Source organism: Pygocentrus nattereri, chromosome 16 (assembly GCF_015220715.1).
Source record: "Pygocentrus nattereri isolate fPygNat1 chromosome 16, fPygNat1.pri, whole genome shotgun sequence".
Lineage (NCBI taxonomy): Eukaryota > Metazoa > Chordata > Actinopteri > Characiformes > Serrasalmidae > Pygocentrus > Pygocentrus nattereri.
The window spans coordinates 40,193,001-40,210,963 of NC_051226.1; the positions used below are offsets into that span (position 1 = coordinate 40,193,001).

Here is a 17,963-nt window from a genome sequence, read left to right on the forward strand (position 1 = left end):
ATGGATTTTCTATTACATGTAGGCAGCATTACACACCCTGCTATGAAGCAACGAGTCAGTCAACAGTCTTAGTATTCTAATATTAATATTAATAATAATGCATTGCATACCCTTGATTTAACAACACTGAAACAACCTTATTTTAGCAGAATTACTTCATTTGGAATAATGAACTGATGATGGTGTGCTAAAGTACACAGCCAAATGACATGCTGCCATCCAAATATTGACATACTGTACTTCAGTGGTCTGTGTAGTTGTTATATCACAAAGCAAGAAATTACTAAAACATGGTTAAACATTTTGGGCTGTAAACTATGTGAAGAGTCACGTAAAATGCAAGAGTTTTTTGAATTGTGTTAAAATTTTGTTAAAATTTTCTACCTAGAATGTGTGTGTGAGTGTGTGTGTGTGTGTGTGTGTGTGTGTGTGTGTGTGTTCAATTTTCTATACCCTTTGATGTTTTGTTTTAAGGCACTTGAGAGAAAAATAATTTGGCTTGTAAAGCACGAGCTGGAAATGTATAAGAAAATTCTGAGAAGGCAAAACACAACATATTATAGAAAAGTCAAGCAAAGCAAATGGGGTTTAAGACATGAAGTTCTTAATATGACGGTGTCCTTCCTGATGGATATGGAGCACGAGGACCTCGCTGATGCACTGCAAAGTAAGAGATGAATAAACAGAATATCACATTTCCTAATTGTGTTAAATAATAAAATTGTGAAGGCAAAGTGATGTTTTTATTGACCACTTTGCTTTTCATATTTGTGTTAATAGAACTAAGATTAATATAAATTATTTCTCTACCATTAAAAAATGCATTTATTTTACCTTTTATTTGTCTCTGTTTTGTTTTTTATAATTGATTAATTAGATGAGCTGATTGAATTAATACAGCGTCCACTCAAAAAAGGAATGAGGAATAAGTATTTTCATGTATATGAAGGAATTGCAAAGCAAGGAGAATCCACCAGTCTAAACACCATCTACACAGATCTGTACATCACTGAAGGTGGAGCTGGACAGGTCAACAAAGAACATGAAGTGAGACTCATTGAAAAAAGCAATGTAACAAGACACACAAATCAAATGGAGCAAGAGGTGCAGATCACATGCATGGACATGTTTAAACCTCAATCTGAAGAAGACAAACTCATCAGAACTGTTCTGACCCAGGGGGTTGCAGGTATTGGAAAATCAATCTGTGTGCAGAAGTTTATTTTAGACTGGGCTGAAGGTATAAAATATCAGGACATCCAATTCATCTTCCCACTTCCCTTCCGAGAACTGAACCTGAAGAAGAAAGAAAGACACAGTTTGATGAACATCATCTATTTATTTTTCCCAGAGACAAAAGGACTGAGATTATCAGATCAGAATAATGTCCTGTTCATCTTCGATGGACTGGATGAATGTCAGCTTCCTTTAGCATTTCAGAAAAATGAAATTCTGAATAATGTCTCAACATCAGCCCCACTGGACGCTGTGATGACGAACCTCATCAAGGGGAATCTGCTGCCCTCTGCTCTGATCTGGATAACCACTAGACCAGCAGCCACCAGTATGATCCCTGCTGAGTGTATCGACCGAGTCACAGAGGTGCGTGGCTTCAATGATGAGCAGAAAGAGGAATATTTCAGAAAGAGAATCGGTGATCAGGACCTGACCAACAAAATAATTGATCACATCAAAGATTCAAGAAGCCTCCACATCATGTGCCACATCCCCGTCTTCTGCTGGATCTCAGCCACTGTACTTCAGAGGATTCTGGAAGAAACAGACAGTGAAGAAACACCAAAGACCCTGACACAAATGTACACCTGCTTTCTGATCTATCAGACCATACAGGGGAATGTGAAGTACACAGGTAAAAATGCCTTGGACATACCGTGGGATAAAGAGGGCATTCATTCACTGGGAAAGTTGGCTTTTCAGCACTTGGAAGAAAACAGCCTGATCTTCTATAGAGAGGATCTAAAAGCCTGTGGCATTGACCCCAGTAAGATATCAGTGTACTCAGGACTGTGCACTCAGGAGAGAGTCAGATTTCAGGACACAATTTACAGCTTTGTACATCTGAGCATTCAAGAGTTCCTCGCTGCTGTATTTGCGTACATTTCTCTCAGAAATAACCAGAAGAATGTTTTAGACCATCAGTCTGAATCACAGGAGAGCAAAAAAACAGAAGTCATTGATTTCCTCAAGACTGCAGTAGACAAGGCTTTGGAGAGTGACCATGGACATCTGGACCTTTTCCTTCGCTTCCTTCTGGGTCTCTCACTGGAGTCTAATGAGAAGCTCATTCGAGGTCTGCTGACCCAGAAAGGAAGCAGGTCTGACTGCCAGAAGGACATAGTTGAGTACATCAAGTCAAAGTTTAAGGAAAATCCATCTCCAGAGAGATTAATCAATCTCTTCTACTGTCTGAATGAGTTAAACGATGATTCTCTAGTGAAGGAGATCCAGAGTCACATGAACTCAGGACGTCTCTCTGAAGCTGAACTCTCATCTGCACACTGGTCAGCTCTGGTCTTTGTCCTGCTGACATCAAAGGAGAAGCTGGAAGTGTTTGACTTAAAGAAGTTCATCAGATCAGATGAGTGTCTTATCAGACTGCAGTCGGTGCTCAAGGAAGCCACGTCAGCTCTGTAAGTAAAACCTTGATCCTTTAGGTTTTAGGATGTTCTGTACTTCTCTGAGCCTCTCTATCAAGGGTACATAACCTTGATACTTTAGGGGGGAGGGAATGGGTGTTTAAGCCAAATGAGGGCGAGAACACTCTGTACAATTGGTGTTTGCTTCTGCTTTTGTGTGGAAGAAAGAACTAACCTAACTGGTGACCTGTGAACATCTCTGTATGAAGACGTTGAAATAAATCTCACCTTCTCCTCAGAAGTGCGTGATTCTGTCCACTTTATTCTCAATAGCTTCAGTAATGACTTCACACGACAACAATTGTCCAGCCAACCTAGGAGAGTTTTTACACTGAAGGCACTTTTGAGGAGGAGATTAGATTTATTTCAAGATGTCTTCATCCAGAGATGTTCTTCTTTGAGCCTCTATATCAAGGGTACATAACCTTGATACTTTAGGGGGGAGGGGGTGGGTGTTTAAGCCAAATGACACCCCACAGTGTGTCAGCTCCACACACAGAAACCTCACTCTGCCCAAAGTGAAGTGAGCTGCACACACAAATCAGTTGTTTCAGATATGAAATTTACATAAATACCAAAAAGAGCTTTTAACAGCATGGAAGCATGTCCAATTTTAAAAATCAGACAAGACAAGTGGATATGTAAAACTTTCTAAGAGAAACACTAAATTCCTTATTCAGAGTGAAATTTTCCTGCTGCACAGCCAAAACATCAAGTTTTTCAATATACGTAAATATATTTAGAACAGATATCAGACCATTGACAAAGTACTGTTCAGTTAGAGTTTCAAGAGACAACTGAAGTAAGTAGCAAGAACTTTCTTCCATCCACACTCACCGGCCACTTTATTATATACACCTTTTTATACACCTGTTAATACAAATAGCTGATCAGCCAATCACACGGCCACAACTCACTGCATTCAGGCATGTAGAGGTGGTCAAGACAACTTGCTGAAGTGCAGGCCGAGCATCAGAACGGGGAAGAAAGGGGATTTAAGGGACTTTGAACGTGGCGTGGTTGTTGGTGCCAGACAGGCTGGTCTGAGTATTTCAGAAACTGCTGATCTGCTGGGATTTTCACGCTCAACCATCTCTAGGGTTTACAGAGAACGGTCCGAATAAGAGGAAATATCCAGTGAGCGGTCAGTTGTGTGGACGAAAATGCCTTGTTGATGTGAGAGGTCAGAGGAGAATGGGCAGACTGGTTCCAGATGATAGAAAGGCAACAGGAACTCAAATAACCAACCAAAATCTCTGAGGAACGTTTCCAACACCTTGTTGAAAGCCTGACAAGAAGAATTAAGACAGTTCTGAAGGCAAAAGGGGGTCCAGCCTTTTACTAGCAAATGTACCTAATAAAGTGGCTGGTGAGTGTAAATTATCAACAGTTAATTCTGGCCATGCAAGCTGATTGGTTGAGAGGTTTTTTGAATACATTGTATCAGTCAGCTGAGAGGCTGTTCTAAGCAACGACTCTGAGAGCTGTAGGAGACGCTCGAGCCGCTTGAACATTTTTACTTACTTTGCCACAAACAGAAAATGGACACTGTTAAGACCACATCTGAGCGACAGCTGATTTGATCTGACTCTGAAGACGAGACGACACTAAATTCCCAAACTGTCAGTCTGTCTGTGTGGAGCTGGAGAACAAAATGCTAGCTGTGCACAGAGTGGGCCGAGCTCGTTACTCTGATGTAGCAACAAGCTGCTTATTAAGGAACTATAATATGGCAGAAGGAACTGAACATTAAACTATATTAAAGGCCGCATTCACGGCCCAGTTTATTAATCTCTTCATGCCTTCAGCTTGTGCCTACAACCTAATCATATCCATAACAGAGAGAGAGAGAGAGAGAGAGAGAGAGAGAGAAAGAGAGAGATTCATAACACTTGTAGGGTTTGTAGGACAAAATGATGTCGAGATTTCTTTAACTTCTCTGATATATTTTCATTTTAGGCTGAGTGAGTGTAACCTGACAAAGAGAAGCTGTTCAGCTCTGAGTAAAGTTCTCAGCTCTGAATCCTCTAAGCTGACTTTGCTGGATCTGAGCGGGAATCCTATACAGGACAGAGGAGTAGAGCTGCTCTCAGCTGGACTGGAGAGTGCAAACTGTAAACTGGAGACACTGGGGTGAGTTCATCTCTGTCGTCAGCATATGTAGAAGTTGTGTATTTAATAACTACAGTTATGAAAATGTTAAAACAGCTAACAGTTCATTTAAACAAACCCTTTGGAGGAGATCACCTTTGCTTGTAGAGACATGGATTTCTACAGCTGGTTCAAGTAACACATCTGATGCCTTGAAGAGAAGCAATGATACCACCACAACATAGAGACACACAGCCATGTAAAACATTTCTGCATGTGGAAGCTTTCTGTTTATTACCATGCTGTCTGCCACTTTATGAAATCAGTGTTATGTAGCCTGTTGAAGATGTCGGTTGCTCCAAGACAAATCCGGAAAGTTCTGAACAAGTGATCTCATTGCATATATCAGAACAGAACAGAAGACGTGTGTTTGGACATAGAAGTCAGGATGTATACATTATGGTTCTATTTGGTTCTTATTTCATTGTGCAGTAATTACCCATGATGCATCGACTTCAAACACAGAATGAACAGTGTGGAGTGCGTGATCTCCATATGGTGCTGTGACAGCACTTATGTTCAACTGTTGGAGCAGTTAGCTGTTTCTATATCTCACACAAATACCTCAACTCCAGTTAACATGGCATTGGTAAATGCTAGATCTGTTGTAATAAAACCTCAAAACTTATTTTTTCATTCTTTTTTAATAAGTTATCTCTATTAGTATTAATTATTGTTAGTACCATGGAATGTTTCACCAACATTTCTGATGTTTTGTTTGGGACTTTGGCTTGTTTATAATTCCTCTGATTGTAACCTTCCATTTAGATTTTGAGCATCACCTTATTTCAATTGTTAGGTGTATTTCCAGGATATTTGTTCTGCTCATTTTATGACCAAAATAAGAACTTGGTACATTCTTCTGGGTTTTGAATGAGATGTGATTTCAATTTGTGATGACATTCCAAAAATTTTATGTTATCGGCTTAGCTGAAGGCTCTGCTTGTAGTCAATGACTATATTTTTACATAGACACCTGTGGTTCAGTGTTAGTACTAGTCTAAATAGTCAGTGCTAGTCTAAGTAGCCCAATTAAAACAAGTAGTCTACAGCAATATTTGTTAGAATTTTTGAGACAGATTTGGACATATAAACACTTAGATCAGTCTGCTGATGTATATACAGAGCATTTGCACAGAGATTTTGTGACTTTTGCTATATTACCACACTTGTGATGGCAGATTTACCACCAAACATGGGTCATAAAAGAAGGGGCGTTTTCATGTTATATAATGCCATAAAAGATATCAGTGGATATTTAAGTAGCTAAGAGGAACTGTAGTTGATAACACCCCTGTCAGTCAGAGATGTTCTGCTGAGGATTGTGCCTAGTCAATATGAAGAATGATTCCTATTCAGAACTGAAGTGCACATCTGGTGTCATCTCTATTGTACAGAGCCTTTGACTGGCTGATCCAATCATTTCTTCTGGGCTCGGGGAAAGAGACCAGAATAGGAGATGTTGCTGATAAAGAACCCAATTTTGGAACTCTTGAGGCAGTGGGAGAGGGTGGTGAATTGTGAGGGGGTCCTCTGTCTTAAGGGCAAATCTATGATTCTTGCAGAACTAGAACAAGTAGAAAGTTGCACTTGTATGCATAGTGATCATGGCACTGTGTGGAGAGAATAATCAAGATTGTGAGTTGGTAATTGTATTGGCCAGAGATATATCATGACATGGAGAAATGGTGTTCTTAGAGTACTAAGATCCATGGGATACCTTCTAGCATCTAGAGCAAGAACGATCATCTGATAAGTAAGGCAATGTTTCAATCTTGACTGATGTATTATCCAAGCTCACTGAAACAGTGTTGGACCAGACAGGTGCTATGCTTGATCAGACAAATGATTGGTAAGGCCGTGGATTCAGGCTCAAATTCATTTTAATCAAGGGAAGCTTTGAGGAGGAAGTGAGCCCAACACTCACTGGTCTGCACTCTGCAGGTGAATGTTCTGGAAACCCTACAGAAAATACATTTGCAGTTGGTGTATGTACGCAATCATTAGTGCACTAGCAGACATAAAATTCCAGATGCTGGGCTTTTTATACCAGACTATGCAGTAGCAGGAGTGGATACCTTAAACGGCAGAAAAGTCAAACATGAATTTGCATGCATCATGAAGGGGCATTTGATGTTTTAAGTTTGTTTGTGCAGATATGCATGTAAACAAGACTCATTTAAGACCTTGGTTTGGTCCAATTTCTTAGTTTGACTAAGTTCATGAGCCCTATTTTACCTGAGCAGGTGTTGTAATGTGAGTGTTTAACAATGAGAGGAGTCATTTTAATTCAGTAAGAACCTGCAATATCCATAGTTTTGCAAGTCTACTAAGCAATGATTCCAGACTGAATTACCTTGTACAGTTTCCAGTACAATACTCAAGACAGGTATTCTCAACAAGTAAATATAAAGCAAGAAATTACTCCAAAATGCACAGGAATGAGGAACATAACAGAAATAACACTATATTTTGAATATAAAGTGTTGTAAGGTGTAGTACTTTGTAAGGTACCAAGTGTGGGGGGTAGTATTTTTTGTTTTAGTATACTTCATGTATACTTCCTTTTACTCTTATTTTGATGCTAAAGTTCACATTTTCCCTGTTATCCAGACTTTCATTCTGCAGTATAACAGAGGAAGGATATGCTGCACTGGCATCAACTTTGAAATCAAACCCCTCATCACACCTGATGGAGCTGGATCTCACTGGAAACGATCCTGGAGATACAGGAGTGCAGAAGCTCATTAATCTACCGGATGATCCAAACAGTAAACTGAAGAAACTGAGGTAGATAGTTTTAGAAATACAGATATTGTGAGCTTATAAATTTCATTAGCACATTTAGTTTACAGAACATTTGTAGTGTATTTATTGATGTAGAAATCACTTCTAGAATAGTCAGGATTTTTGTCATAAAAACAGTCTGAGAAAAATATTTCTGAATTCAGGAGATTTGTGTCTAATGAAGGACCCATGGTGTGGCTCTAGATATTTTCTATTGTGTTCAGCATTTAGTCTTTTATAACAGATACCAATTTTAAAAATTCAGAATAGTTTTAGAAGACTTGGATTTTTTTTTATGTATACTATAATATTTCACTAACAAGATGTTATTTTATACTGTGTGTCATAAATAAGCAAAAAAAAACACATTTTTTATTGTTAATAATAATTAACAGAATTATGAGTATGGTTTGCCCCGTGACCCTGATGGAGAAGCATCTTGGAAAATGGATGGATAGATGGATGAGTAGGTGTTGCTTTTTCTACAGGCTATTGAAGAGTTCTACTGCTGAAGAAGCCTGTGAATCTCTGACTAAAGTTCTAGGAATCAACCCCTTACTGCTGAGAGAGCTGGACCTGAGTGGGAAATTACAAGGAGATTCAGAAATAAAGAAGATCTCTGATCTACTGGAGGATTCACACTGCAGACCTAAAAAACTTCTGTATGTAGCTCTTTACGTTTATATTTCAATGAATTCTTTAGAAAATATGAAAGGTGAAATGATTATTACGCTTTATGATTTTTGTCATGTAAGCAGCACTGTACTTATACAAATACCTCCTTTTGGTTATTTTTATCAGTGATTTCTCTTGACGTGACCTCTTGTCGACCATCCCTCTCCTTCTGTAGGATGAATAAGTGCAGTATTACAGAGGAAGGCTGTGCTGCTCTGTCATCAGCTCTTTGTTCAAATCCTTCACACCTAATAGAGCTGGATCTGAGTGACAATCAACTAGGAACCTCTGGAGTGAAGAAGATCTGTAAAATGTTGAAGAATCCTCAATCTGTGCTACATAAGCTACAGTGAGATCATTTGTATTCCTAAACAGTATCAGCATAGGCTGAAAGTTCATCCTAACATTCCTTATTGTTTATCAGATTATTTTTAATATTTTTATCAGTATTTATGAAGGCTTAGCTATTGGGTTTCTTATGTAAAAGACATTGTAGACAGACAAGGCACCCACAAGCATAGATTAATATATATAGAATAATTATATCAGCGACTTCTGTGAAAGACATGCACTATGAATTTCTTAACAGCTCAGAAGATGTAAAGGAGAAATTGGATCTCATGATTTTTGACATGGTTGGTTATGTGATGCAGAGGCCTACTTCTGTTAAAAACTTCCTAAATCTACTTTATATTAAATTGTTATTCAGTATGGGTTTTTTTGCACCAGTGTTTTTCTTCATGTATACTTTCTTTTATTCTTATTTTGATGCTAAAGTTCACATTTTCCCTGCTATCTAGACTTTCATTCTGCAGTATAACAGAGGAAGGATATTCTGCACTGGCATCAGCTTTGAAATCAAACCTCTCATCACACCTGATAGAGCTGGATCTCACTGGAAACGATCCTGGAGATACAGGAGTGCAGAAGCTCATTAATCTACCGGATGATCCAAACAGTAACCTGAAGAAACTGAGGTAGATAGTTTAAGAAATGCAGATATTGTGAGCTTATAAATTTCAATAACATATTTAGTTTACAGAACATTTGTAGTATATTTATTGATGTAGAAATCACTTCTAGAATAGTCAGGATTTTTGTAAGAAAATCGCTCTGAGAAAATATTTCTATATTTAAGTGGTCAGTGTCTAATGGCCCTTCATTAGACACTGATACTGAACTTAGGAATATAAATGATCTCACTGTAGCTTCCGTAGCACAGATTGAAGATTCTTCAACATTTCACAGATCTTCTTCACTCCACTGCTTGTTTCTAGATATTGACTCTCCTGTTGGGCAGTTAGTCATTGGGAATAGTTTCCAATTTTAAAAATTCAGAATGTTGTTTTAAAACTTTTTTCTATACTATAATATTTCACTGAAAAGGCAAGACACTGTTGGTCATAAATCAGCAAAAAAAATCTTATTATTAATAATTATTAACAGATTCATGAGTTTGTGTTCCTTTTTCTACAGGCTATTGAAGAGTTCTACTGCTGAAGAAGCCTGTGATTCTCTGACTAACGTTCTAGGAATCAACCCCTTACTGCTGAGAGAGCTGGACCTGAGTGGGAAATTACAAGGAGATTCAGAAATGAAGAAGATCTCTGATCTACTGGAGGATTCACACTGCAGACCTAACAAACTTCTGTATGTAGCTCATTGCTTTTATATTTCAATGGATTCTTTAAAAAATATGAAAGGTGAAATGGTTATTATGCTTTATTATTTTTGTCATGTGAGCTACACTGTACTCATACAAATCCCTCCTTTTGGTTATTTTTATCAGTGATTTCTCTTGACGTTACCTTTTGTCGACCATCCCTCTCCTTCTGTAGGCTGAATAAGTGCAGAATTACAAAGAAAGGCTGTGCTGCTCTGTCATCAGCTCTTTGTTCAAATCCTTCACACCTGATAGAGCTGGATCTGAGTGACAATCAACTAGGAACCTCTGGAGTGAAGAAGATCTGTGAAATGTTGAAGAATCCTCAATCTTTGCTACAGAAGCTACAGTGAGATTATTTATATTCTTAAGCTTAGTATCAGCATGGGTTGAAAATTCTTTGTGACATTCATTATTATTTATCCGTTTATATGTATATTTTTATTTATACATTCTTAATAATGAAACTTTAGCCATTGAACTTTTCATGTAAAACTTACTATTTTTATTAATATTTTGTATTAATAAATTTTAAATAATTTTATTAGTAGTTTACCAGACTGAAATCCAGTATGAACTTCTGAGCAAAATCTAAAGCAGGAATTGGCTCTCATGATTTTTGACATGGTTGCTTATGTGAAGCATAGGCCTACATCTATTATGGACATCCTACCTATACATTGAATTTAATTGATATTCAGTACGTTTTTTTGCACCAGTGTTTTTCTTCATGTAAACTTTCTTTTATTCTTGTTTTGATGCTAAAGTTCACATTTTCCCTGCTATCTAGACTTTCATTCTGTAGTATAACAGAGGAAGGATATTCTGCACTGGCATCAGCTTTGAAATCAAACCCCTCATCACACCTGATAGAGCTGGATCTCAGTGGAAATGATCCTGGAGATACAGGAGTGCAGGAGCTCATTAATCTACTAGATGACCCAAACAGTAACCTGAAGAAACTGAGGTAGATAGTTTAAGAAATGCATATATTGTGAGCTAATAAATTTCATTAACACATTTAGTTTACAGAACATTTGTAGTGTATTTATTAATGTAGAAATCACTTCTAGATTAGTCAGGATTTTTGTAACAAAATCACTCTGAGAAAATATTTTTGAATTCAGGAGGTTAGTGTCTATTGAAGGGCCGCAGCTTAGTTACAGATATTTTCTTTCCTGGTGATCATTTATGCTTTTGGAACAGTTGCCAATTTTAAAAATTCAGAACGTTGTTTTAAACTTTTATATATATTTTTTTTAAATCCAATGTCTTCTTTACTATAATATTTCACTAAAAAGACTTTTTTTTTTCAAAAATAAGCAAAATAATCAAATGAATAATAATAACATAATTATGAGTGTGTTGCTTTTTCTACAGGCTACTGAAGAGTTCTACTGCTTTTTGTAAGAAAATCACTCTGGAAAAATATTTCTGAATTCAGGAGATTTGTGTCTAATGAAGGACCTATATTGTGGATCTAGATATTTTTTATTGTGTTCAGCATTTAGTCTTATATAACATATACCAATATTTAAAATTCAGAATGGTTTGAGAAGATTTGGATTTTTGTTTCATCCATCAATTTCATCTATACTATAATATTTCACTAAAAAGACATTATTTTACACTGTTTCTCAAAAATAAGAAAAAAAAAATATTATTATTAATAATTATGAAGAGATTTATGAGTTTGTGTTGCTTTTTCTACAGGCTATTGAAGAGTTCTACTGCTGAAGAAGCCTGTGATTCTCTGACTAAAGTTCTAGGAATCAACCCCTTACTGCTGAGAGAGCTGGACCTGAGTGGGAAATTACAAGGAGATTCAGAAATGAAGAAGATCTCTGATCTACTGGAGGATTCACACTGCAGACCCAACAAACTTCTGTATGTAGTGCATTGCTTTATTATTTCAATGAATTCTTTAAAAAATATGAAAGGTGAAATGATTATTACGCTTTATTATTTTTGTCATGTGAGCTACACTGCACTCATACAAATACCTCCTTTTGGTTATTTTTATCAGTGATTTTTCTTGACGTTACCTTTTGTCGACCATCCCTCTCCTTCTGTAGGCTGAATAAGTGCAGTATTACAGAGGAAGGCTGTGCTGCTCTGTCATCAGCTCTTTGTTCAAATCTTTCACACCTGATAGAGCTGGATCTGAGTGACAATCAACTAGGAACCTCTGGAGTGAAGAAGATCTGTGAAATGTTGAAGAATCCTCAATCTGTGCTACAGAAGCTACAGTGAGATCTTTTATATTCCTAAGCTCAGTATCAGCAAAGGCTGAAAGTTCATCCTGACATTCCTTATTGTTTATCAGATTATTTTTATTATTTTTATTTATCAGTATTTATGAAGCCTTAGCTATTGAGCTTCTTAAGTAAAAGACATTGTAGACAGACAAGGCACCCACAAGCATAGATTAATATATGTAGAATAATTATATCAGTGACTTCTGTGAAAGACATGCACTATGAATTTCTGAACAGATCATAAGATTTAAAGGAGAAATTGGATCTCATGATTTTTGAAATGGTTGGTTATATGATGCAGAGGCCTACTTCTGATAAAAACTTCCTACATCTACTTTAAATTTAATTGATATACTGTATGGGTTTATTTGCTTCAGTGTTTTTCTTCATGTAAACTTTCTTTTATTCTTGTTTTGATGCTAAAGTTCACATTTTCCCTGCTATCTAGACTTTCATTCTGCAGTATAACAGAGGAAGGATATGCTGCACTGGCATCAGCTTTGAAATCAAACCCCTCATTACACCCAGTAGAGCTGGATCTCAGTGGAAATGATCCTGGAGATACAGGAGTGCAGGAGCTCATTAATCTGCTGGATGATCCAAACCGTAACTTGAAGAAACTGAGGTAGAAAGTTTTAGAAATGCAGATAGTCTGAGCTTATACATTTCATTAACATATTTATTTTACAGAACATTTGTAGTGTATTTATTGATGTAGAAATCACTTCTAGATTAGTAAGGATTTTTGTACCAAATTCACTCTGAGAGAAATATTTCTATATTTAGGTGCTCAGAGACTAATGAAGGGCCCACTGCTTGTTTTTAGATATATACTCTCCTGTTGAGCATTTAGTCATTTGGAATAGTTACCAATTTTAAAAATTCAGAATGTTGTTTTAAAACTTTTTTCTATACTATAATAATTCTCTGAAAAGGCAAGACATTATTTTTCACTGTTTGTCATAAATCAGCAAAAAATATATTCAGTTTATTAATAATTATTAACAGATTTATGAGTTTGTGTTGCTTTTTCTACAGGCTACTGAAGAGTTCTACTGCTGAAGAAGCCTGTGATTCTGTGACTAAAGTTCTAGGAATTAACCCCTTACTGCTGAGAGAACTGGACCTGAGTGGGAAATTACAAGGAGATTCAGAAATGAAGAAGATCTCTGATCTACTGCAGGATTCACACTGCAGACCTAACAAACTTCTGTATGTAGCTCATTGTGTTTGCATTTCAATTTATTCTTTAAAAATTTTTCCAAGTGAAATGGTTATGTTTTTGATATTTTTGTCATGTGAGCTGCACTGTACTCATACAAATACCTCCTTTTGGTTATTTTTATCAGTGATATTTCTTGACGTTACCTTTTGTCGACCATCCCTCTCCTTCTGTAGGCTGAATAAGTGCAGTATTACAGAGGAAGGCTGTGCTGCTCTGTCATCAGCTCTTTGTTCAAATCTTTCACACCTGATAGAGCTGGATCTGAGTGACAATCAACTAGGAACCTCTGGAGTGAAGAAGATCTGTGAAATGTTGAAGAATCCTCAATCTGTGCTACAGAAGCTACAGTGAGATCTTTTATATTCCTAAGCTCAGTATCAGCAAAGGCTGAAAGTTCATCCTGACATTCCTTATTGTTTATCAGATTATTTTTATTATTTTTATTTATCAGTATTTATGAAGCCTTAGCTATTGAGCTTCTTAAGTAAAAGACATTGTAGACAGACAAGGCACCCACAAGCATAGATTAATATATGTAGAATAATTATATCAGTGACTTCTGTGAAAGACATGCACTATGAATTTCTGAACAGATCATAAGATTTAAAGGAGAAATTGGATCTCATGATTTTTGAAATGGTTGGTTATATGATGCAGAGGCCTACTTCTGATAAAAACTTCCTACATCTACTTTAAATTTAATTGATATACTGTATGGGTTTATTTGCTTCAGTGTTTTTCTTCATGTAAACTTTCTTTTATTCTTGTTTTGATGCTAAAGTTCACATTTTCCCTGCTATCTAGACTTTCATTCTGCAGTATAACAGAGGAAGGATATGCTGCACTGGCATCAGCTTTGAAATCAAACCCCTCATTACACCCAGTAGAGCTGGATCTCAGTGGAAATGATCCTGGAGATACAGGAGTGCAGGAGCTCATTAATCTGCTGGATGATCCAAACCGTAACTTGAAGAAACTGAGGTAGAAAGTTTTAGAAATGCAGATAGTCTGAGCTTATACATTTCATTAACATATTTATTTTACAGAACATTTGTAGTGTATTTATTGATGTAGAAATCACTTCTAGATTAGTCAGGATTTTTGTACCAAATTCACTCTGAGAGAAATATTTCTATATTTAGGTGCTCAGAGACTAATGAAGGGCCCACTGCTTGTTTTTAGATATATACTCTCCTGTTGAGCATTTAGTCATTTGGAATAGTTACCAATTTTAAAAATTCAGAATGTTGTTTTAAAACTTTTTTCTATACTATAATAATTCTCTGAAAAGGCAAGACATTATTTTTCACTGTTTGTCATAAATCAGCAAAAAATATATTCAGTTTATTAATAATTATTAACAGATTTATGAGTTTGTGTTGCTTTTTCTACAGGCTACTGAAGAGTTCTACTGCTGAAGAAGCCTGTGATTCTGTGACTAAAGTTCTAGGAATTAACCCCTTACTGCTGAGAGAACTGGACCTGAGTGGGAAATTACAAGGAGATTCAGAAATGAAGAAGATCTCTGATCTACTGCAGGATTCACACTGCAGACCTAACAAACTTCTGTATGTAGCTCATTGTGTTTGCATTTCAATTTATTCTTTAAAAATTTTTCCAAGTGAAATGGTTATGTTTTTGATATTTTTGTCATGTGAGCTGCACTGTACTCATACAAATACCTCCTTTTGGTTATTTTTATCAGTGATTTTTCTTGACGTTACCTTTTGTCGACCATCCCTCTCCTTCTGTAGGCTGAATAAGTGCAGTATTACAGAGGAAGGCTGTGCTGCTCTGTCATCAGCTCTTTATTCAAATCCTTCACACCTGATAGAGCTGGATCTGAGTGAAAATCAACTAGGAACGTCTGGAGTGAAGAAAATCTGTGAAATGTTGAAGAATCCTCAATCTTTGTTACAGAAGCTACAGTGAGATCATTTATATTCCTAAGCTCAGTATCAGCATAGGCTGAAAGTTCATCCTGACATTCATCATTGTTTATCAGATTTTATATATATGTATATATATATATATGTATATATATGTATATATAAATATACAGTTTTATACATTTTTATTAATGAAACCTTAGCCATTGACCTTTTCTTGTAAAAGTTAATAGCAGAAATATGCACCCACAAGTATAGTTTAATAAATATAAAATAATTATATCAGTAGTTTCGTTGATTGAAATATAGTATGAACTTCTGAGCAGCTCAGAAGATCTAAAGTAAAAATTGGCTTTCATGATTTTTGATATGATTGGTCATGTGATGCAGAGGCCTACATTTGTTATGGACATCCAAACTATACATTGAATTTAATTGATATTCAGTATGTTTTTATGCGCTTCAGTGTTTTTCTTCATGTATACTTTTATTCTTGTTTTGATGCTAAAGTTCACATTTTCCCTTCTGTCTAGACTTTCATTCTGCAGTATAACAGAGGAAGGATATGCTGCTCTGGCATCAGCTTTGAAATCAAACCCCTCATCACACCTGATGGAGCTGGATCTCAGTGGAAACGATCCTGGAGATACAGGAGTGCAGAAGCTCATTAATCTACAAGATGGTCCAAACTGTAAACTGAAGAAACTGAGGTAGATAGTTTTAGAAATGCAGATATTGTGAGTTTATTAATTTCAATAACATATTTAGTTTACAGAACATTTGTAGTATATTTATTGATGTAGAAATCACTTCTAGAATAGTCAGGATTTTTTGTAATAAAATCACTCTGAGAAAAATATTTCTGAAATCGTGAGGTTTGTATGTATTGAAAGGCCCACGGCTTGGTTACAGATATTTTCTTTACTGTTCAGCATTTAGTCTTTTGGAATAATTACCACTTTATAAATTCAGAATGTTATTTTAATTTTTTTATGTTTTTTTTTAAAACATCAATGTGGTCTTTACTAAAATAGTTCACAAAAAGACATTTTAAAATTTTCATCATAAATAAGCAAAAAAATGTTCTTATTAGTAATAACAGCATTATGAGTGTGTTGCTTTTTCTACAGGCTATTGAAGAGTTCTACTGCTGAAGAAGCCTGTGATTCTCTGACTAAAGTTCTAGGAATCAACCCCTTACTGCTGAGAGAACTGGACCTGAGTGGGAAATTACAAGGAGATACAGAAATGAAGAAGATCTCTGATCTACTGGAGGATTCACACTGCAGACCTAACAAACTTCGGTATGTAGCTCATTGTGTTTGAATTTCAATTTATTCTTTAAACATTCTTCCAAGTGAAATGGTTATGTTTTTGATATTTTGTCATGTGAGCTGCACTGTACTCATACAAATACCTCCTTTTGGTTATTTTTATCAGTGATTTTTCTTGACGTTACCTTTTGTCGACCATCCCTCTCCTTCTGTAGGCTGAATAAGTGCAGTATTACAGAGGAAGGCTGTGCTGCTCTGTCATCAGCTCTTTATTCAAATCCTTCACACCTGATAGAGCTGGATCTGAGTGAGAATCAACTAGGAACCTCTGGAGTGAAGAAGATCTGTGAAATGTTGAAGAATCCTCAATCTGTGCTACAGCATTTGCAGTGAGATCATTTATATTCCTAAGCTCAGTATCAGCATAGGATGAAAGTTCATCCTGACATTCATCATTGTTTATCAGATTACTTTTTATTATGTTTATTTATCAGTATTCATGAAGCCTTAGCTATTGAGCTTTTTCCATGTAAAATACACTTTAGAAAGACGAGGCACCCACAAGCATAGATTAATAAATATAGAATAATTATATCAACAATTTCCATGCTAGAAATACACTCTATATTTCTAAACAGCTCAGGAGCTCTAAAGTAGAAATTGGCTCTCTTGATTTTTGACATGGTTCTTTATGTGATGTATAGGCCTACTTCTGTTAATGACTTCATTAATCTACCTTAAATTAAATTGATATTCATTATGGGTTTATTTGCTTCAGTGTTTTGCTTCATGTATGCTTTTATTCTTATTTTGATGCTAAAGTTCACATTTTCCCTGGTTTCTAGACTTTCATTCTGCAGTATAACAGAGGAAGGATATGCTGCTCTGGCATCAGCTTTGAAATCAAAGCCCTCATCACACCTGATGGAGCTGGATCTCAGTGGAAATGATCCTGGAGATACAGGAGTGAAGAAGCTCATTAATCTGCTGGATGATCCAAACAGTAAACTGAAGAAACTGAGGTAGATAGTTTTAGAAATGCAGATAGTGTGAGCTCATAAATTTCAATAACATATTTAGTTTACAGCACAATTTTTGTGTATTTATTGATGTAGAAATCACTTCTAGATTAGTCAGGATTTTTGTAACAAAATCACTCTGAGAGAAATATTTCTATGTTTAAGAAGGGCCCTTTGCTTGTTTTTAGATATTTACTTGCCTGTTGAGCATTTAGTCATTTGGAATAGTTACCAATTTAAAAAATTCAGAATGTTGTTTTAAAACATTATTTTTTCTCAGCCACCAATTTCTTCTATACTATAATATTTCACTGAAAAAGCTAGACATTATTTTACACTGGTGATCATAAATCAGCAAAAAATAT

General features: G+C 36.0%; 1 protein-coding gene across 1 annotated transcript in view; it reads left to right on the top strand.

Moving 5' to 3' along the window:
- LOC108414337 overlaps positions 1–17,963 on the top strand; it is a 679,571-nt gene that overhangs the window by 95,600 nt on the left and 566,008 nt on the right. The window contains 18 exon segments of the mRNA XM_037546145.1: positions 8,084–8,257; positions 8,446–8,619; positions 9,071–9,247; positions 9,747–9,920; positions 10,109–10,282; positions 10,724–10,900; positions 11,647–11,820; positions 12,009–12,182; positions 12,640–12,816; positions 13,230–13,403; positions 13,590–13,763; positions 14,221–14,397; positions 14,811–14,984; positions 15,171–15,344; positions 15,839–16,015; positions 16,436–16,609; positions 16,795–16,968; positions 17,425–17,601. Coding sequence (XP_037402042.1) covers positions 8,084–8,257; positions 8,446–8,619; positions 9,071–9,247; positions 9,747–9,920; positions 10,109–10,282; positions 10,724–10,900; positions 11,647–11,820; positions 12,009–12,182; positions 12,640–12,816; positions 13,230–13,403; positions 13,590–13,763; positions 14,221–14,397; positions 14,811–14,984; positions 15,171–15,344; positions 15,839–16,015; positions 16,436–16,609; positions 16,795–16,968; positions 17,425–17,601 — 3,150 coding nt within the window.